Consider the following 23812-nt stretch of genomic DNA (forward strand, 5'->3'; position numbering starts at 1 on the left):
GAACGGGTGCAGTAGCTTTGAAAAGTTTGAGGGATTTCATGTTGTGTTTCAGCTTTTCTCTTGGGAGTTTCCTGCCGGAGACAGTTTTAAGAGTCCCCTTGTTGCCTTTTTGTCTTTGTCTGCATGCTTCCTTTTTAAAGGGGCAGAACATGGATATAACTTCCACAGAGCACGGGCTGAATATTTCCGTGTGATTCTAACTCAAACCGAACCCCAACTTCATGTGTACGTTTTTGTCTGAAACCGGTGCTGATCTGTCAAAGTTATAGAATACTCAATTTATTGCTGAGCGTGCACTACTGTCAAAAACATTGATAAGAATTGTGTTAACGCTGGTGTGACTTCAAAAGCTCACATTTGAAGTAATTGAATACATTTCCCTGCTTCATGGTGTAGCATAGTCTCTCTGTCTGTCTCCCTCGCTCATGCCTGTCCCTCCATTGCCTCACTTCCCTCTATCAAACCTTTCCACTGTGTTCCACCCTGCCTTTCAGCTGGGGGTGGGTTTCCGGTCTATATTGTAGCGTCTCCTGTGGTGAAGCAGCCAGTTGGCATTACTCCTCATTGATCTCTGCTGTCCCCATGTTGTCCGGAGTCTCCGGACACGGGCCAGACACTTGGAGCCTCCTGATTGATCTCCTTAGGTTTTTCGCCTGCCTCACCACTCATGGAAATACCTAACCTCCTAACCTCTGGAGAATGTGAAGTTCCTTCTTCTCCTCTCTATCTCTCCTTCTCTTTTCCTACTCTTCTTACAACCCCATTTACTTCTCCGTCAACCTCTGCCTTTTCATTTCACCTCATTTTATAGGTTTAAGGAAAGTAGTGTGCTCAGCATTTGTATTAAATTCCATTATCATCCTTTAGTGTAGTGATGTAATGCCAGCATGTTTAAGCCAATAGAACCTCCTGCAATTGACAGTTACTGAGCAGATAGCCATAATTACCAGTGGTCAGTCAGTTAATAAGTTTAACTGATTTATTTGACGGAACTTCACTACATTTCAAACTGTGAGTTTTTCCTGTTGAATTATATTGGTTTTGCATTTTTTTCCACACATGACATACAAAACTTCTGTGATAATAACATTTTTTCTGTAATGTAAGGAAACAAAACTTATTGAGAAAGGTTCATTTTGTACAGTAAACATAGTCTGTATATATATAATCTCAACCACCCACACCTTTAAGTCTATGTGAGAAGGTAATAAATACTAGGCTTTATTTACCAGCTTTTATGTTGCAAACATCAGGTCTGAGTCTCCCCCTCATGTTCTACTGTGACTTATTGTTAAAGCACTTAGAGGGAAAAATGGATTTAGGATTAAATACTTACGAGTGAAACAGCAGAGATAAAGGAGGTAATTATTCTCCATTTCTCTGCAAACAGGTGAACCGAGTAGTCTATTAATCTAGAGCTACAGCTGCAGATATATCGATCTGCTGAAGCACCTTGTTTGGCTCTGTTGTTATTGTCAGGATATCAATTCCTTCACATGTCCTCTTAGATTTAGTCCGTCATTAAACAAACCACTGCCTTGATTTTCTCACATGAGCCAGTAAGAGATTTCAGGGAAATCGACACAAGAGTCAATGCTGCTGGCTGGGAGACATGCCTGGGCCCAGAGTGCTCGTTTCAGTCTCTTGTGAGACGGCAGCTCGCGAGTTGAAAACGTCGTTTTATTGGCTTTTTCAATTTGCGCCTGACCCGACATCGCTTTGTTAATTGCAATCAGTGAATCAATGGTGTGGAGTGAGTAAGTGTCTCTGGTGTGTGTTTGTTCAAAATTGAAAATTCAGAGATGCAGAATGCCTTTAGCGATTGTGTTTGAAGTAAACATTAGGTGAACTTAGAAATGGAAATGCAGCTTTGGACATATTTTGTCAAAAGATTTGGCCATTACCTTGCATCACCATTAGTTACATGTACAGTACATGCACCATGTACTCCTGGAATCAATAAAGTGTTTTTTTTTTTACCTTCAGTTATCTGTACTTATGTTGGGTAGTATAGCCTTGAGCAGTGTTTGGGCAGTTACTTTGTACAGTATAATTTTTGTTATGGTCAACTACTCCTGGACACAGAACTATACAAAACACTATATGCTTTCCCTCCTCGTTTAGACGACTCAATACGTGTATTTTTTTAACCATTTCTAAATAATAAACCTATTGCATAAATGCAATACGTTTCCAACAAAAATTATATTATTGATTATCTATTTCTCAGCTCACTATGTGTCACGGATGCAGCGCAAGAAGAGGACTGTGTGAATGCAAAGCCACAGTGGACAGAGCTTAGTGTTTTTGTGTGCAGCAGGGGTCAAGAGTTTTTTGTTCAAAGATTCAATGTAATTATGCCTTATATATGGAGGTTTGTGCGTGTTTTATTTATTTTTTTGTGTTTTAATGGATACAACTGGAGTTGTCGGACAGCTCTCAGTGCAAGCCAAACACCTTTGACAATGAAATGTTACAACAGTGAAGGATACCTTACCATGTGTAATACATTCATGCTGTGTGGTAAAAAGCACTAAAACAGCAACATTTTCCATCTTCAGTGCTTTATTGTGGAGTCACTGTGAGTAGTGTCCTTTTACTGGATTATTTTTGTACTGTGTGAAATGTAGGATGCAAAAAAAATAATAACAGGAAGTGCTTTGGCTTTCTCATGTGGGGAAAAAAGCTGCACTTTTACTGCAGAATACTTGCAAAAAGCGGTACTTGATACGACTGAATTTGTATTACACTATCAGCCATCAAACGAATGCCTGTAAAATATAGAGTTCGCTAAATGGCCCATTATACTATTTCCAGAATTGTAGTGCTATTTGTAGACGGGGGAGGGATAAAAGGAGAAAAGTGGTGGACTCAAAATTGGAGGCAGACATGATTGATACAGTAACAGCGGGAGAGTCAGTGAGACAGACAAAGTGCATTTAAAAGTTTAACCCCGAGTGTGACACGGGAAACTCATTTAATCTGCAGTAATCCAATAAGTGGTTTTATTCTTGATACTCGACAGTTTTCGGAAAGGACAGGAGAGCTGTGACGAGGAGTGGACTTACTTTCCCACCAGAGACTTCTGTTTAATTCAATTAACTTTTACAATAAACTTTGCACCAATCCTGTAACATCAGCAGTGTTCCCTTGTTTGGACTGACTTTTGTGGCTGCTGCGCGACTGACGTTGTCTATCGGACTATTTAACATATAAATGAGCAGTTCTTTGTGAAGTGATGCCAAGAGTGTTTAAAGTCAGCTGCTACACAATCACCATAACAAGGTGTTTATACCTTTAATTGATTGTTGCACAGAGAATACTGGGATTCTGAGATCTTAGCTTTAGTCTTCACGCTGAACACTACTCACAACTCGTACCCTTTTTAGGCATCATATAAGTTGTTTTGTTTTTGCTAAATGAGCCCAAACTTTCAAGCTGTGGTCCCGAAGAATTAACAATGCGGCACATTGGCTTTGTCATCGTTAGGGCACCGTTGGGAGGTGAATGTAACAATGGCTGTGTTAGACACTTACTGATAATTCAGTATTGACCAATGAGGAACCGGAATTCCTTGTCCATTTTCCTATCGTAAGATAGAGAGAAAACAGGGTATAGAGCCCTGGACGTCAGGTGATTGACACGACCCCTGGCAGAAAAAAAACACTGTTCATCCCTCAAACATATACAGTAGACAGCACAGAAATCAGGCAGTAAGTCTCTTTGTCGGCTGTTTTCATCATAAAGGTGAAGAGGGTGGATAGATGTTGTGCTCAGGATGCCAAAATAGTCAGAGGTAACTGAAGAGTATTTTACGAGATCGCCACAGATCCAGATCAGAGAGAGGAGGCTCTGTATTGTACATTTTACACAATGTAAGAATAGCAAGCAACACATCAAACGCCAAAGTTTTTGCATGCAGGACTCAAACAGTACGTGTCATTTGTGTGGATTTTTACAGAGGTGAGTGTTGTCACACAGGATGTGGGTGTCCTGTAGACTCTTTATACGTCACCAGTGATCTGACATGCTTGCAGATAGATTACATTTTGTCCCACACACCCGGTTCATAGAAATACAGGTTCCAGAACAATGTGGGTGTTCTGTAAATAGTGGAGACTGGTGTCCTGAAATGTGCTATAAATTACCTTTCCAACTTCCTCCTGTGACCAGAGGCTGGTGGAGTGATTGATGAAGGGACAGAAAACGTAAGTAACGATGGGTAATGGGACTATGACACTAGATACACAGACAGTGCCCGAGGACAAAGGAGCAGCTTGGGACAATATGTGTACATGGGTGATAGGGAAACTGTGATGGACTATGATGAAGAATCATTATTCTTTTTGTGGCACCATCCATCTACACTAACTTTAGCCGACACCACTGAAGACCCGTGTCGCAAAAGTTGGTAGTGAGTTTGCTGTGTGGGTGCGAAAATAGAGCTGTTGTCAGAAAGGTTAGAGGCAGAATGATGAAATGTGAACGTGTGGCAGAAACAGCAGCCCAAAGTGTCAAAATAGTGCACAGGTGATAAAATGAGCCATTTACATCAGCAAAAACTAAAAATGGTGTCATTCTGGGATACACAGAGAAGGCATGCACATGACACATGCCTACTGAGACCTAACATGCAGGGTCCGAAGTTTCCCTTAGGCTTTCTGTTTCGCAAGTACATCTCAGAAGAAAATCTGCCACATTGAGGGATAAACGCTTGTACTAAAAACAGTCTCTCCTGTATTTTGATTTATGGGCGTTCTGCTTGTGTCTTCTGTCTGTGTTAGAGTCAATACAAACCTAAAAATAGGGTTTATAGCAACCACATATTCTGCAAACACCCATCCCTTCTTGTCCTTTTCGTTTTGACAGTTTTTGTTTATGCTGTCTTTAACTGTCTGACTTTGCATTGGTCAGAAGCAAAGTAGAAGTGATGTTTATGAATATTTACAAGGAGGAGAAAAACACATAGAAGTTTCTTTAAATGTCAACAGTATGCCATTTGAAAATGTGCAGAATTCTCTTACTGTCATTGTACGAGACATTTTTATTTATGCATGATAGATATTCTTGTTTTATTTTCAGGGATTTTCACACTTTGACTCTGTAACAAAGAGAGGGCATAATAAGCTGCTTGCTCTAAACTCTGGAGGGAATCAATGCAAAAGTCCTCAGAAGTCACTCTGAAGTTTCTCCTGCCAGCTCTCCAGCATACTCCTCATTTAAATGTGTGAGTGTGCTCACATGATTACGCAGCAGGAGAAGCTCCTGGAGAATCCAAACAGAGTGACTGGGCGATTGTTTTGGTTCCTGCACTAGGCTCCACCCCCTCGCTATATCCTCCGGAGATTCCCCTTCTGTTGTGAACACAACTCCGTTAATTTCCCACTGGGTTCATGATATATGAATGGAAAACTATGATCTCCAGACGTTATTATCCACAGTCGATGTCTGAAAATGGCTTAAATCTGATGGAATTTGACTCATATAAGAGTTTAAATACTTGCATATAGAGAAAGTTTTCTCTGCTCAGTCACAATTTAATAAATGAGAACGCATCAGCAGTATGTTGTTGCGGGAGTTTGCATTGACACTGAAAGAACGCTGTGTTGCTGTGAAGTATCTCCATAACAAGCTGACGGGGACAATAAGCACAAAGCAGCAGGGCCAGTTTTAATTGCTCTTTATGTCTTGATGATGAAGGGAACAGGGGATGTGTGCAGATGACTCCGGAACATGGAGGATCAGGGATGCATGTGCAGTAAAAAGTGCAAGTGAGGCATGGACTCTCCTCATTATATTGTATGTGTGTGTGTGTGTGTGTGAGAGAGAGAGAGAGAGAGAGAGGGAGATCCACCAACAGGTGGACGTGAGTGCTTTGAACAGGTGTGCAGCTGATGGAGTGTGCTGTGAAGAGGAGAGCTGGAGACACATTCATTTTGACACACTTTATTAACCAGAGGCCTTCTCCTCAAAGCTGCTCATGTCTGTTTGAATTGCACTGACAGGACTATATAGACTGAGAGGCTCCAGGAAGGAAAAAAGAGGGAGCCAATCAAAGACATTTCAAAATACTGGACATTAAAACACACGCACGCACGCACGCACGCACACACACAAACATACTGTACTGATATATGCATGCAACCCATTAATAGGTGCAGTGCTGCAGAGGAATAGCTTTCAGATGAAAGACCTTAAATGTTCTTATTGGGCCCAAACATTTATGAAAGCTTGCAGAAAGAAAAGGCAGGGAAGAGATGAAAACTTGTATATATACATATACATATACATATACATATACATATATATATATATACACAGAGCGAGTCAGTTTAGTATGGCCACACACTTTTACTTCTTCTGTCTACCCACTGCAAGACTATCAAATTAAAAGTACTGCAAAAAAGACAAATAAATGGCAAATTTTACTTAAATTTTTCTAGCTTTCACGTTTTGTTTTTGCATGCTCAAGGTATCAAAACGTCTCTCACATAAGTCTCTTTGTTTTCCTTTTGTTAAAGAATATCTTGAATTTTATGTCTTTAGTCTGCATGGAAAAGCTAATAGGATTTGTTCTGATGGATAGTTACTGTCTCTGCTGCCATTAATCCTGGTTTGTTTCAGACTATACATATCTTAGAACAGGCGGCTTGGCAAATATTCCCAAGAGCACTTAAAGAGCTTACATAACAAGTGGTCTGTAATACATCCAGCTTTAATTTGTCCCTTTCAACTCCGAGAAGAAGTTGGTTCACAATAAATTTATTGTGTTTTTGGAGAAGAGAAACAGGAGAAAAGCCGTAAATTTGCACATTTAGCCATTGTGAGGCTAATAAAGGAGTATCGTGTCTTAGAGTTACCCAAGGAAGAAGGATGTGGAGAGGAACATGCCACAGCATAGTAAAGAGCACAAATATGACAGACCGTGGCCAAGTGGAAAGGGAACTTGACTTGTATCCGGAGTGTTGCCGGTTCAAATCCCCACCCGGCCAAAAAAAAGGGCTGGGGTACCCCTGAGCAAGCATTGGAACCCCCAATGCTCCCCGGGCGCTACTCAGTGTGGCAGCCCACTGCTCCTAATTCTAGGATGGGTCAAATGCAGAGGAATACCTTCCCTAAGGGGATTAAATAAAAATATCACAGGTATAAAATGTGCTTCACTCTCTGTGTTGTTAACTCTCTGTTCTTAATGTAGCTGTTTGTGTAGTGCCATGCATATTGCTACAATTATGATTATGCAGCTTGAAGTTTGATGGGATAAATGCTAGCTTCTCGCCCGGCTCACGCTGCTTGTGATTACGCACAAACGTTCCTGCAGGCAGGTCTCTTATGGAGCTTTTCCACTCTACAGTTGTGGCACGGCACGAGCCGAGTTGTTATGAGTGCACGGTGCTGTGAGCAGAGCAACATTGGCACATCTCACCCATGAACTTTTTTGTACTGCAGACATATTGACTCGTCAAATACAGGTGTAACTAATGGCTCTGTTCTATTTAGATGCCAGGGTGCCAGTGATGGACACCTCTAATTGTGTGTGTTGGCATAGCCTGGCTTACTGGGACACTGCAATGACATGGAGCCATTGTTAGTGTTCGTGCTTACAGCTGTGCTTGTCTTGTTATGACACGTAAAAAGGCCTGTTAGAACAGAGAGGTTAGTGCTTTGTCTCCAGTCTGTTCATATATACTACACAGGGTTTTTTTTTCTGTGTTACACACATACCTACTTTTTTTCCGAAAGAGATAATAAACACACATTCAAATCGTCTGTATGTTATTGTAACGTTCATCTTAGAAATGGACTCTTTAGTCACACTATAGGATACATTGAGTTATAATGACTGAATCACTGTGGTCCTCTTGTATAGGCGTGTTTCTGTCAGTGTATTTATTCAGTAGAGGCAAGATAAGATCTAAGTATCGATTGTAGGCAAAGATAATCTTTGCCTCTTTCTGTGTTCTTTTAACTTATGATCAAAGATCATTTTTATTTTGATTTACTGTTTGCAACATCTTTCCCCTGAAGCCCGATGTTATTATAATGAAGTGTGTAATTGTGTGTAGACGTATATGCTGAACACGTGCAAGCAAAGGCATATAGTGATACAGCCACCAGATGAAGGATGTGCTTTTGTGTGTTTTTGAGTTTTTCATATCTTCAGAGCTTTGAGTCCATCTGCCAATGTATTTCCTTCAACTCTAAGCCATTGTCTTGTTGACGTGGACTACGAGCAGGAGAAGACTGTGTGTATAAGTAGTTTGAAATACATTATCAGACGTACTTCTGCATGAAAGTCTCATTTTGTGTGTCAGGAGTAAGTTACTGTGACTGTCGCTTCCAGTTTAAAGGTTTGACATTACCCATCACCTTTAATTAAACTTAACAGGTGTGTGAGGGCGTGTGTTTGTTTGTACCAATAATACTTTGATAACCCAGTTTGTATGTGCTGCGTGTCATAAAAGGACACACTGACTCCACTCAGTGCAGCTGGGCAACACAAAAACAAAGAAAACACAAAAGTAAAAATGTGCTTATCATAAACACCTTTGGAAATTGGCCTGTGAGTAATTACTGACAGACAAGCTCTGTTACCCTGTGGCACTAATAGGATATAAAAGTAATACCAGCATGAGTTAGGCTAGATGTGCAGTTGAAACCCCTGCAGAAATACTGCAAACGGAATTTCAAAGACATAACGTAACACAAACAAGCAACTATACAAAACAACTTTATTAAAAGCTGGCACCTGCAGGACACATAGAGACTTTGCATAAGCTATTGCTTTTTATGCGTTTTACATAGTTAATCCATACAAACAGACAGATTCAGTTTATCCTCTGCTAGTTTTCATCCAGACCTGCTGGTTGTTTGGCTAATTAGCTTTTTTTTTTTTTTACAAAAAGCAGAGGAAATTGTTTTGCAGATCAAGCAAACATGAACCAGATGTCCCTAAAGTATGCCTGGTTTGACACATAGCCTCTCCTTATGTGTCATACTGTAGGGCAAAAGGTGGAGCACATGGTAGGGTAAGCCTATAGAGACCATCAACCATTCACTCTCACACTCACCTCTGGTCAATTTAGAGTGTATACCTAACCTCTGCATGTTTTTGGAACCTTGCTGTGAGGCAACAGTGCTTGTCATGTGCTCCACCATGTTATGTGGCCCAGACAGACAGTTGTTTTCAGATGCTTTGGTGTTGTGATTGTCTGCTCAAGAGGACGGGATCTAAGGTCAAGCTGGACTCACTATGTGCTCTGTACGTGGGAATTACTGTGTTAAGACAACACGATGGGCTTCTGGGTGCTATATTTTTTACGCATGCTTGTGTTTTTTAGAGCGTGGCCAGTCTGTTTGTCAGTTTGTGTCCGAGTGTCCATCTCTTGTTGAAGTCTGTTTCACTTTCTCTCTCTGCAGCAGACTCAGTGTTGGTTTGGTCAGATTGAGCACCAAGAGCAGGTCAAGGTCGATTAACAGTTAATCATTTGCCTCTTCACTTTGCCACCTGTCCCTGTCCCACGTCACATCTCTTCAGTGGTGATGAGTGCGGACAGAACGCCCAGACCTAATGTGGATGATAAACCATGGTCTTTTATCTCTGTTTTCTCTCTGTACCTTACAGTGATAGAAAAGGTACAAATGAAAGCTTTTGTTGCTCAGCAGTCTTTGAGCAAAAAAAGGGGATGGTGACACAAGACTCGTCCTGAACCTGGGCAGCTGTTAGAGCCACTTTACAAGATTTCTCCTTTGGTAATTTTCTCTAATGTGTCTTCTTCAAGCTCTACCATTGTTGAATTTACAGTGATTACAAGCACCCTCAGTTTTTCGCAGAGTATTGTCCTCAGGGTCTAGTGAAGCACCGCTCGTATTTGCCGTGCACAGACAAAGAGCGGGCAGTTAACTGTATTTGGGGTTTGTCTCCACCGTTCAACCTCGAATTATGTCCTCAATGTCTCTCAAGGTTTTCATTAACTCAAGCAAGTCCAGGTGCCTACAGCTAAATACTGAAGATGTTGACTATGACCTGGATCATACAGCCAAGTATTTGTGATGCGTTGCAGGAGACACTTTTTCATTTACCTGTACTTTTGCGTTACATGTGATCATCCTCATTTATTGTGTGTTCAAGTGTTTTCATTGTTCTTATCCTGCACACTGCAAAACCGATTTCCCCTTTAGGGACAATAACAAATTTTGATTTCAAATCAGATGGCCTTAGTCACGAGTGCAAATAAGTGACAGCAGAGACAAAGCCCTCGAGTCCACTATTGATCCCAAGAGCGACTGCGCTCCTCCTCACTGCCATTGTCCCCACATGCTGTATCGATGTGGACTCATGACAGAAACCCTGTCACCTTTTTTCCAGACCTAAAGCAATAAATTACACTGTTTGTGATGCATTTCAGTAATAATGTGCACGCTGTAATGAATGTATGGGCACAAACACACACCCACATATAATTCAAGTAAAACCTTGCTCTGTGCTTCTGTAGAGGACACATCATCAACTCATTAAATTCCCTGTGCTGTATTGCTGTATTGGTGCAGGATAATAATTGCTCGGGTTCTTGCTTTTTCTCACTCTGCTGTCTGTAGTTTTTCTTCTCGCCATCATTCCCTCCTTCCCCCCTCTTCCTCCTTCCCCTTTGTGTCTCCTGATTGTCTCCATGCCGTACTCATCTCTGCACCATTAATCTTCTAATCAATGAATTGGAGCCACTGACTCTATCACTCGTATTATCGACTGCAGCCGTCTCTTATTTATGTTCCATTTTTCTCCCTTTCTTCCTCACTCTGCTCACCACTGGTGTTCCCTTGACCGGCATGTAATTGCTTGCATGAATAATGCAAAGTAGCGGGATAAAAATAGTTGCAGTCCCTCTTTTTCTTGGCTGGGATTTGTTTTGCAATAGTTTAACTGAATGCACTTGGGCTGATTTCTATTCAACGGTGCCAGCCATTTTGTTAAAAGGGATCGGTTTGTCTAAGTGTGACGAGGGCTCCCAGAGCTGCTATCTTACTGAAATAGAAAGGGTGATTGTGAGATCAGGGTTCAGATTTATTCAACCCTCTCAGTGCTCTCGAGGGCTGATCCAGGATCACTGAGGAGGTTTTTTCTGGACAATCCTTTTCATTGATTAGCACCCGGAGCAGCCACATCAATTTGGAGTAAAACAAAATTACATTGTACTTCCCGTCTTTATTTGTTTGCTAATGTGCCAGTGATACACTCAGTGTATCAAAGTGGTGAACTTTCATCAGCAAATGTCCCAACTTTATAAACCAATTGCAGAGGGCCATACTGGCACAGCTTAAGAAAGGAAAGGGCCACACATTGAATAATGACAGGACATCAACCTTTTTATATCCAGTGGATCTTCAATTGCAATTTGAGCCATGCTTTTATGAACAAGCATCAAACAAAGGTCAACATTGTATCCATATCCACACCGATGCACTTCAAGTAGTAAACTCACTGATACTTTGCACTCACTATGACGTCTGTTAAATAAACTGAAAGGTTCGTTCGAGTTTCATCTCGTCTTATATTCAGTGTAATTAGTAACTAACTGGCTTAAGCTGCTGTACCAAAGGCAGCATGTATGTCTAAGGTATGTTAGGTCTATAAATCTGCCTTTATGCTTTTGTGAGGGCTTTCTTTTGAGTACACGTGGAGCTTGGTACATCTTTTTATTGCATTAAATCCTCATTTTCACCCATGGAGTGCGATACTGTACAGCTGCAGTAAAAGCACAGTACTGATCTTTCCTCATGAAGAACAGTTGCTATTTAGGAATGATCTTCCTTTGCATCATTCTTGTATTTTGTGTGTCAGTCAGCAACAGTTATTTATATTTCAGGAGATTGTGAGGTAACAGATAAGTGTGGGGACCTGAGTGGAACTGTCACGGCACGTTCCTTTGAATGCCACATTAAATTTGTCGCAGAAAGCCTTGTGTTGCCATGGTGAGGCTATTGGTGGGTAGTGAAGGACCAGGTGCATTTAAGTCTTTCCTAATCATCGCCACGAGCCTTGTTGTGCTCCTCTCTCCCATGAAAGCATCCAAGGTCGTGCGTAAACACACTTTTGAATCCCCATGAGACTCTTGTCGGGCTAATTAAGTTATTTTCTCTCTCGTTGTGTTCAGGTGCCATAATTGGTTCTGCAAGGTAGGACTCATGGAAATATAAGTGATCCACATCCTCTCCGTCTTTATTAGACTACTTTACATCATTAAGCTGCAGAGCATTTGGAATAATCCTGGGGTTTGATTTTTCTCCCCTGCATTGCTTAAACATCATTCACAATAGATTGCAAGCACGATGATAATCAAATAAAAGTTCCTTTTTTTCTGAGCTGAGGACAATTGTGGACCAAACCTTGAATAAAGTGAGGGTTTCCTAACATTCTGTGTTTTGTTACTAATGCAGGATTTGTGATACTGGAGACTTATGATAAATATTTGAGTGGGAAGCCCTGCAGTGGCCAAGAGAGCATGTTTTGATTTGAGTTAACCCAGCACTGAATAAAATTGATTTAAAAGAGGAATATAATGAATCAGGATTTTATTTCTTCTTGCAACTGTTGCATTGAGCAACAATGTATCGTCGGTGTCTTGAGAACAGTAGAAGTGGAAATTCATCTTTTCTGCTGCAGTCACATCACATACAGAGCCACAGTGTAATACGTCTCAGAGCTTTGAGCCTCTGCTCTGAAACCAAGCACAGCCCAGTCTGTTTGGTCTGTTCATGACAGAGAGATGGGAGTGGGACTGTGGCAGTCCACTCTCACTTCAAACTTTCTCTGTGCCAGAGGGATTTTTGAGTACAAGACTGGCACAACTGCTGTGCACTACCTATGAAAGGACTTCTTCAGTGTCTCTTTTTTCTCTTTGCTGCTCCATTGCTCATTTTTTCTCCCTTTTGTGTTTGTCCCTGTTCCTCCCCCTTGTGTTTTGCCGCGTATTCCTCGTCCTCAGTCTGACACTTGCTATGTCTTTATTCTTTTCCCTGCATGTCTTTCCCCTTCATTTCACCCCGCGCTCTCATTTTGCTGTTTTTCTTTGTAGATCTCTCCTACATGTTAGTCCTCACTCCTGGTGATAGCTTGTCTAGTAGCTGTGAAAATGTGTGGTCCATGGTGATGAACTGTTGGTACGCGGTCTGATGTGTGATGTCTGATGAAACATGTGATCTTTCTCCCTAGCAAAAATCATACTAAATGACAGCAGTACGACGGAGTATTAGGGCCACGCATCAATTTTGCCATGATGATATTAAACTCGAAATTTTGAGAATAACATTGGAATATCATGTGGAGATTTAAGTTGATGTGTCGACTTTAATCAGAGAGATCGACCACTCCACATAAGCTGACACTGAATCTGGACAGTCAGTGTCAGACATGGTTGGAATGTGAATGTGAGTTTTTGACCTGATGAAACTCTTTTCTTGACTGGAAGTGGTAAAATATCAATAACTTGAAGTCTCTCTCTTTAGTGTTGCAGACCGCAGTCTTAGATTTAAGTCCACATGTCGATGATATTCCACCTTTATTTGACAAATTTTGAGTTTGTCCAGTCAACAAGTCAAGAAATAATACAGAGCAGAGACACATCTCGAGCTGTGTATAGAGATTCAATACTTAGTCCAATAGTATGGATGTCACCTATTGTTGAAAATGTGTTTTAATTCAATATCAAATTTTGCTATCATCCAGGCTGACAGGAAATTACTATCAGATGACATCTGTCCAGTAGTGTACCGTGGGGTTTCAGTCAGGGCCTTCAGTAAAAAAACAAAAACAAAAAAAAACAGACCTAGCGCACACGCATGCACGCCACTGCGCATCTATAGGCTACTGCATCATTACCATCACATCTTCCGTTAAGTCACTCAGCAAACGCAATTTCACAAGCCACTATATGACACAAAAACAAGCTTCCACATAAGCATATGCGTCGGCTACGCGGGGAACACGTCCTCGGCACTATTTATGATCAACAGTTTTGTCCTCACCACTTCTAAAAAATGTTATCAATTTATCATTAACACTCCAACTACCGTAAATGATGTAACTCTTCCGTGTAGGTCTTCCTCTTGAAATAATTTCCTTCTTTTCTCCAAACGATCGCCGTGAACAGTGCACACGAAGGAGATCAGAAACATGATGGATCGGTGGTGTTAATGCAGTGATCATAACTTACTTCAAAAGCCGCCAAAGGTTCAAACGTCGTTGATGACAACAGCGGGGGCTAGCGCCAGACACATCGCTGGGCCTGGGGCGTTCTGTCACTATGATATCACATTTTGATTGGCTGACGACACACGTCAGCCAATCAAAATGTGATATCATAGTGACAGAACGCTTAAAGACATTATGGAAAATTCAGCTCTGCTTCACAAAAAATAACCATATTCTTTCTGGAAATATAATCATAACATACTGAAAAAGTAATTGATTTCAGACACGTTCAGACACGCATTCATTTGATTATTTAAAAAAATAATAATAATAATGATAAAACATGGCATCGGGAGATAGGCGGGTCACACCCTGGACAGTTCGCCGGTTCATCACAAGGCCACATATAGAGACAAACAACCATTCACACTCACACTCAATTTAAAGCATCCAATTTACCAGATCCAATCCAGATATCCAATCCAATCCAGATATTGCATGTTTTTGTACTGTGGGAGGAAGCTGGAGAACCCGGAGAAAATCCACGCACACACAGAAAGAACATGCAGAGTGCTAACTGCTACACCATCTGTGTGGCCCCTATCATATTTCATATCCGATGTAATTTTTTGTTAAAGCATATGTAACACTTTGCACCTTTAGTTACACATGGTGTAATTCCAAATTTAAATTTAACAATATTGAGCTATACAGTTTGAATGAGTTGCATTTTGATGTAGTTACTAATTTTTACCAGCAGGGTGCGCATTAGTTACACACAAGCGCTAGTCACGGTCGCACTTCCTTTGTTTTTTTTACCCGGGCTTGTTAGTTTTTTTCGTGCACTGATGAGAACAGTCATGCTATAGCCGAGAGCAAGTTAATGCTGATAATGAGATAAAGAGTGGATAAAACATTATTTCGTTTCGAGTTCTGAAAGGTATCCGCACCTAGGAGAAGGTGTTTTGGGTTGCCGGACGTCGTCATTTTATCGTGTTTTGTCAAGGGAAAACTCCAGTGAGTAATAATCATTAGCGCTTAGCATAGTATGCTAACGGCTGCCGACTTCGGCTAATTACTCACTTATTTTATTAATATATGAATCTTGTGTGCTGTTACACTTCTGAGAAAATATTTATAATGTTTATATATGAGTGTGATGAATTTGAGAATGTGGTTAATTTTGTATTTCTGTGTGGATAATTATCTCTGCTATGCAATGTGTCAGTGTGTTAGCAATTAACATATGAGATAGTTATGTATATATATATATATATATATATATATATATATATATATATATATATATATATGACCTGTGCTATTGTTTTATGCTATTGTTACAAAGTTAAACAAGTTGGTTTTGTGAGCTAAAACAAACATGATTGATATGTGAATTAATTCATGATTTGTGTGTCAATGTGAATGGTTTACGTTCATTGATTTAAGTTAGAAAGATAAATACTGTACAGTTGATTTAGATTAATGTTAAAAAAAAGATAAATGATAGCCGCTATCATGCGCAATGACTCAACGGTCATTTGTCATTTTACCATACTGTCCATACTGAACAGACATCACTGAAATATTACTGTATATTTATTTGTATTTCCATCGTCCGTTTGGTCGTAAATTTCATTTAGAAGTGGTAATAAAAGGTCTTAAAAAGTATTAAATTTAACTTGTTTATACCTGTAGACACCCTGTTATTACTTTTGGCCGTTTGTTTTATTTCATTTGCACTTTGAACAGCATTCCCTGTGTACATTTGTTTATTTTGCTATTGTTTTCAACTGAGGTTGTTATTGATAAATGCTGTTGTCTGAAAAAAAAATATAAATTCAGTCATAGCTGAACTATTTTTGTTAAATTGAAGAGTGGCTTCCTGCCAATAAATATTTTTGTTACTTCTTTCCTTAATGCTGTCCATGTCAATTATATCCTCCATGAGCAAAACTACATCTTCTGATACATGACATTCACCTCAGCTCATGTGCAATAGACATTCGTTATACAGATTTAATAAGATAGGTATCAGAAAAAAAAGTTTATTCAAATTTAATCAATATCAAGATCCAGATATTATCATCCTATCAAATTCTTTAAATCAGCATCCAGTGATCGACATGTCACAGTTTTTTCTTTTGTGATGAATCATTGTTATTAGTCACTGCTACAGTAAATGTCACATCTTTGCCTCCGACTACAAATATTAATATGAGAAATGAACACCCAGTGACTAGGAGCCGGTGTTGATTCAGCAGGACCATATAATGGAAGATGGGAAGGATCTATATTTTACTATTATTATTATGATTATTATTATTATCATTATGGTGGGACTAATTAACATACTGTCTATCTCTGTAGGTGGTTAATGTGAATGATAAATTGAGAAAAATGTAATGATTCCAGTCAGGTTATTAACTTTCATATTGCAGGTTGCTTAAAATGAAACTATGATTTGTGGGCTTTTGGGAGCTGTGTGAGTGGAGCTCATTTACAGGGGTTATCATGATGGGAGAAGAAGAGTCTTGTGAAACAAGATTACCATTTTCTCACTCTCACACGCTGCCTCCCCCTCCCTTCAGGCTGGCGCTTGTTTGTGTTTAATAAGAGAGATTAATTAAGCTCATTGATATTCTAGGACACTGGCTCCAGTTTCCCCCAGGCTGGGATCAACAAGGTCATCAGTTGAATTGCGCTGTATGAACATGGGCAGTATGGAACGAATCAAGTGGGAGGTCAGCGCCTACTTTGGTGACGTGTTTGATGGATCTCAATGGCAAAAGTTTCACTCTTCGGAACAGCTCATCTATCAATCAATCCTTTTTCCTTTCTTTTTTTTTGATTAACAACTGCTGCACGTGTTCATACATGAAACAACTTAGTTTAGCTTTTAATTAATTGGCACTCTCGCTCACTCCATTTCTGTCCCTGAAGCATTGCTCCCCATAGCAAACGAATGCCCACACTGCTGTGAACCATTTGTCATTCTGTTTGAGTGAAAGTCAACAGGGAAACCAGCAATGTAAACATATGATAAATAGGCAGTCTCTTCAGTGTGATTGATATTCCCTGTTTTGCCCTGATGCAATGTTAAATACATAAAGCCACTTCACTGGCCCCAAAGCATCAGCTGTATTTATCAGTAGCCATGTTTACATGGACACACATATAAGAGCCTGATTGGAATAAAAATTATTCATGTGAACATGCCATTCCAAACACTATAATTAAGATGAGAGGGGTGGTATATGGTTCACTTACAATAATATAATTTCAACAGTTGTTCCAATCATGACTTCCTGGTTCGGGTTGTAATAAGTCTGTCCTAAGTAACTGTGACGAGTTTTCGCCTTTGATATTGCTTGAATAAAAACGGGCCACACAGTTGGTGTCGTGGTTAGTACTCTTGCATTTGCAGCAACTGGGGTTCGTAATCCAGTCGGAACAAGGGCCTTTCTGCATGGAATTTGCATGTTCTCACTGTGGGTTTTCTGCAGATTCCCTGCTTTCCTCGCACAGTCTAAAAACATGCAATAGGGGGATTAGGTAAATTGGACACCCTAAATTGACCATAGGTATGAATGTGTGGTTGTCTGTCTCTATGGGGCCCAGTGATGGACTGGCGAACTGTCCAGGGTTCAGAGATTGGCACAGCGCCCCCCTGCTGTGACCCATGAATAGAAACGGGATTGGGAGCAAAAAACTGTTCTGGAACCAACAGTTTTTCTGGATAAGAGACTTAAAATGAATGCAGTAGCAGTACGAACTGCTGAGTCTGTAGCTTAATTACAGAGAATGCAAGAATCCGTATTGTTTGAAGAACACAATATAGATCAGTATTCAAACCAAAAAAAGACTAAAAAGACTACAGAGAAATTCACAGATGTGAGAGAGGAGGGAGATGGCTTGTTTTCACGTCCATGTAAACAGGGTAGATGTAAATTGATTTTAATTGGAGTGAATTAAATCTGCACACTCAAAAACACTGCACATGTAAACAAGGCTCGGGAAACAGGGTGACAGTTCTGGGCCCAGTTACAGAAAAACATAGATCTGTGCGTAAGTGATTGTTGTTATGCAAATGTTGCAAGTACTACACTGTAAGTAATGACAACATCTTGTGAGTGCTAAGTCAATACAAACAGTAGGAGGGAAAAAAAATGCATCTAATGAAGGATGCAGTGCAACTTGAGGTCAATAAGTTGAACTGTAGTTTTATCTCTGCATCGATAAACAGACTGGTTCAGGCTGAGGCAACGCTTTGGGGAAGTGTAGGCAAGTGATGTCTGTGTGAGTAACAGTCTAAACTCCAGCAGTGATTTAGAGTGATCTTTTAACAACTTAACATATCCAAAAAAAACGCTTTTAAAATTACAATCAGCAACGGCAGATTGCAAAGTCCTTCAGCCGCATGGATTATCACTCATCTTCACTCAAAGAGTCATCGCACCTGTTCTAATAGAGAAAGCTGATTAGCTGGCAAAGTAATTGCCTGTCAACAATTTGTTCTCTCATATCCATGTCCCAAAAATTGGTGCAAGCAGCAACAATGGGAACAAGAAAGAGGAGTGCAAGCAAAATAAGAGAACATTTAGAATCACTTTTTAGTTAAAAAATGTTCATCAGTGAACATAATGTAATGATTGAAATGCAATGTTTACTAGGACAATAGAGAATTGCCTCTAAATTTCAGGCAATGTTTCTGACTCTGGAAGCTAGAATTAATTCATGACATTATTGAAGAAATGATAATTACTCTTTCATTTTTTAGCTTTATTTATAACGTCGGTTGACAATTAACATGGAACTCATGGCACCACCTTAGATACAACTCACTGTAACTATAGCAACTATAGTTTGACTTTCTGTTTCTGCTAAATGTTCTAAATTATTTCACACAGATAAAATCTTAAAATGCTTAACTTGACATATATTGATTTTCAATCTCATATGCATAGAAGTGAGGTATCTAAGACAGTATAAATAATACATATAAAAGATATGTTATATCTTTTATATCTTTTTTATAGAAAAGGCATAACTGATGAGCAGACTAACCATGTTTCATAAGATTCAAATACATTTATTATGAGATGGCGTGTCGTAATTCTAGGGATTGTTTTGGGGGCAAAGCACTCAAGAAATGTCTAAATCTGGTTTCCTATTGTTCATAATTCATCAAAGATTTGTATTTTACTGACAACTGAGCTCTCATATCTCATACTTCTGCCGTCTTTTTTAATGCAAAATGAAGTTGTGAGTGTTTGCAAAGCTTGTCTGTTTGAATGTTCCTGAATGTTCCCCATCTCTTGTGGTAGACATCGACGTTGTCGCGTTTCTTTATCATAATCCAGCCAGTAATCCTTCACTGCTCTCCCTGAAAAAGTAATCAAAGAATCCGTGTCCGACAGTTCTGTCTCTGCCTCTTTCAATACATGTATTTTTTTGTGAGAACACTCGTCTCTGCAGAGGTGTATGCCCCTCTTTGACATGTCTGCTTAACGGAGGATGCTTTGCCACTCATTTAACAGCTCTGCTGAGACTCGATTCCTCCTCTGGGAGCACATTGGTCTTTTATCTCCTCAGCTGGCTGAGAACCTGCACTCCTTCTTGCTCAGTCACACCACAGCATTAGCATTAACGGGCCTCTTAGTCGACCATAGAGAAAGAACCCAGAGTCCAGTGCTGTGGCTGGAGCACTGGCGCTAAATCCCAGATCAGGGGGAGTGTTCAGGCTCCCTGGAGAGGAGGTCTTGGCTGGCAGGGTGGATGGTGAGAGTATGTTTGAGATTAGGGCTTTGGAGAGTCAAATGTCGGATTAGCAGTGACTGGTGAAGAGGAGATTCCACAGGGTCTTAATGATAACTTCCCAGAAAAGAACACTGTGTTTCCTCGACCTGCTCTTTCATTATATATATGTGTGAAATGCATAGTGTATGCTGCTTAATGCATCCATAAATTCAAGGGCTGTGGTTAAAAATAATCAATAACAATAATCTAGTAATACTACTTTGGCCTATATCAATCATTAATGGAGAAAAATCGGGTTACCTCCTGGATGGATGGATCATAGACTATATACAAATGGTCATAGTACTCTGGTTTGAAAAGTGAAGCCAAGGAAGTGGGACAGAAGTCACAGTTATTTTTTTTCAATGGAAGTCAGTGGGGAACAAGAGTTTAATTCTCACCTGAGTTATAACATCAGTGAACATTCTTCAGTCTTCTTCAAAACAATATGATATCAGTGTTGTAAGTTGTGTTTCCATTTAGAGGCAAATAGATGATAAAGCACAGCACATTATGACAAGGCACTGGTCAAATAACTAAACTCAAGGCCTCATAATTGGAGTTGGTTGGATGGATGGATGGATGGTACATGTCTTTTTTCACTAGGATTTTAAACCACAGTTAATTTGTCTGTCTCTGTGGTGGTGACAGTCGTGCCTCTTCTCTGTTGATAGAGGAATAAGCATGTCCTTGTTTCTTTTTTCTTTCTCAAGGTTGATGAGCCAATCACAGGAAGAGCCATTGGCAGAGGCCATACTCACATCCGAAAGTTCCTCAGCCAGCGCCACAAGAAATTGCCATGGAAACCAGAGGTAATACAAATGATTTCCTTCCTCAGGCTTACACCTTAATTATTGTTATTACTTTTTCCAGTGGTAAAACAATTAAAATGTTAATGTCCTTCTGTTGCTTTGCTTGTGAGACTTATCAACTAAACCTGGCAAGGCGCCTTGTTTTGTTTTTCTTTTTAATTAAGGGGGTGGTAGCGGTTTGCTTTTATTTACAGTAAATAAAATATACAGTTATTTAACTGCAGATGTGATTTTCCTCCAGTTGTCCTTGTGAAGAGCAGACGATGAGGTCAAACAGATATTTGTTTTTTTCTCCAGTCCCGGGCAGAACAAAATGTACCTCACGGTCATGGTGATAAATTATCATGTCAGGATGATAATATTTCTTCCAAATCCATTGATTGTTTTTAAAGGCGCCAAGGATCTGAAGATTATAGTCCACGTGATTCATCCTAAAATTTCAGCTCACATACTGATGTCATCTACACGACCACTCTTACAAAGGGAGCAGCAGATTGGGCAATTACACCACTGATTTCTGATAAGGAAAGAAACTCGAGATGTGTAACCTGTTCAGCTGAGTTTAATTAGAGAAATTGTCTACAGTAACAGTTCATACACTCAGCATTAGGAAGATAATGGGATGCTTCATGTTACATGTCATTTCCAAGTCCATTAATGGTCAGGCAGTGTGGCATCTGCAAAGCATTATGTGTATAGACTTCAGAGAGCAGTGTCAGGATATTTTGGGCCTGATACTGCAACAGTTGCTCTTTTATTACAGCAAATTCTCTGGAATTAACCACATTTGAATTACCTCTGCAAACCAATGAGTTAAGACATCATCATCCAAGGTGTTATATCTAAAAATGCACTGACAAACCCACTTTTCAATGTAGTGTGGCATACAAACATCTGTTGCATGTATTTTAAGAGGCCTAAATGTAAATGTGGCTGATGTTTTAGGAATGATTAAAAACTGTTCAACACTGATATGAAGCTGCTAATCTAGGATGGCTGCAAAAAAACCCATCTATTTAAATGTGGGGCATGTCGACTGATTGCATGACTGTAAATGGATTTCATGGCTTTGTTAATGCGAGACACTTAATTATGAATAACCTGTTGCTGTCTATGCCTTTTGTTTCATAAATGTGTAGACGACTGTTAAACCTGTGAACACCACTGGACGTTTGCAATCAAAGACGTGTGGTTAAATTGACTGTAACTCTAATTTCAAAATTTTGTAACTCAAAACTGCTTCAAAAGTGAATTGTGAACACACAGCACTCTGGATTAGTTGTGACTCACATCAAGACTCACTTGTCAAAGTCAAAATGACACATTTTCAGCCTGCTCGTGAAGCAAAAAGCCATTTATGGCTGTGAATAATTTTGCATATCCAGGATATCGCTATAAACCTGCAGCATCAAAAGTCCCCTCCCGCGTGATCTCAGACTTCTGCGATGCCAAGCCCGAGCCAGTTCTGTCAGAAACCATAGAGTGCAGCCTTCCCTCACCAGCAATGTTTTCTAATTACCAGCCCTAACTTGTTTTCCTGGGGCACAGCCAAGATGGCAGAGGTACGAGGGGCCACTGAGCTGGCGCTGTCAGAGGCGTAGACTAGACTGGTGCCATATGCCAGCTGTCATCGAATGGCGAGAGGTCACACCGGCATCAAGAAGCAGTCATACAAGCTGCACACATGAGCATAATGAAAGCGTGATGTTTTGGTCTATCGCATTCACCAATAGGGACACAGAGAAACAAAAAAAAAAAAGGACAGAGCTTAATTTATTTGCTGTGATTGTGACCTGTGTTGCACACCACCAGGCTGTTTTTAGCCAACACTGCCGCATCCTGGTGGACTTATCCAGCGGTGGCTGTGGATTAGCACTCACGTGCCACTGTAGTGCCATGGACATGCTCTGTTAATGTGTCAAGGACAATACAGAGCAAGCCAAGGATGATGACATGGGATAGAGGTCAGAGAGAAAGAGCTAACCCACTTTTGAAGTGTCAAGCTGTTAGCCAAGCATCAAAGGGTGAACAGTTCTTTTGCTGTCGACATGGATCTTGAGGGAATTTGAACATAGTGAACAATTTCATTTAGTCAGGAGCAGAAAAGGAAGTGGCGGTAAGAGGGAAGTGCTCTTCCAACATTCATGTGCGAGTACACAGTGAGCGCGGATTTAATGCAAATTCAACAAGACATACAGTCAGTAGTGATGTAATGATACCAAAGTCTCACGGTATGACGACATTGCAGTAACAACTCCACAATAATGATATTTATTGCGATATTGTGATAGATATACAGCTCTGCGTAGCTTGAGAAGTGAATCTGCGGTGAGTGTGATGCACTCTGATTGCTTGAATGTCCGTGTAACTTTAGCTTTTGTCTCTGTAGAGAGCAGGTAATGGTGGTAATGGCGTCGTTTAAGCAGAATGATTCACCATTGTTGGATGGTTTGTATTTACTTGGGCAACAAACATGAGTAAACACAGCAAACAGCTTCCTGCTTGGGGCAGAAGCAAACCAATTAACAGCAACCAAATTGACAAGTGAACAAGTCATATTGTCAATACCATCAGTACAGTACCTCACTGATCTATACATCAATATATCACTCTGAAGTGGTGTTATTTGGAATTAGAAATCAAGTACATTCACAGCCGGTGCATTCACACAGGAAATAGATTGTTTCGAACCCTGAGAAGTTGGTTCCCAGCTTGAGTTTTTCACCATTACATCATCAGTGGGCGATTCAATGTAAGCTGACATACCAGTGAAAATGGCAAAGGAGATAAAAATACCTGCAGTAGTTTCCACAAGAGCCAAAATGTTTGGTAGCATCACCTTATTTCCAGGAGAAAGTGGAGAGCAGCATCACTACTCACTGTCATGTTTACTCTGCCGTTGATGACGTAGGGCAGCGGGATTTGAGTTTGACTTAACTGGTGTGAATGTGCGCTGGTTTACTGTGAGATCTGAGATCACCAAGCTTTCGATATGGAAATACAGCCCGAACATGAA

At 40.2% G+C, this 23812-nt stretch overlaps 1 protein-coding gene across 1 annotated transcript in view; it reads left to right on the top strand.

Annotated features, from left to right (window-relative positions):
- b4galnt4a (beta-1,4-N-acetyl-galactosaminyl transferase 4a) overlaps nucleotides 1-23812 on the top strand; it is a 151547-nt gene that overhangs the window by 69105 nt on the left and 58630 nt on the right. Inside the window, exon 3 of the mRNA XM_044036182.1 lies at nucleotides 20698-20796. Within this exon, the coding sequence (XP_043892117.1) occupies nucleotides 20698-20796 (99 nt within the window). The remainder of the gene's footprint in view (nucleotides 1-20697; nucleotides 20797-23812) is intronic.

The sequence above is a fragment of the Solea senegalensis genome, linkage group LG10 (assembly GCF_019176455.1).
Source record: "Solea senegalensis isolate Sse05_10M linkage group LG10, IFAPA_SoseM_1, whole genome shotgun sequence".
Taxonomy (NCBI): Eukaryota; Metazoa; Chordata; class Actinopteri; order Pleuronectiformes; family Soleidae; genus Solea; species Solea senegalensis.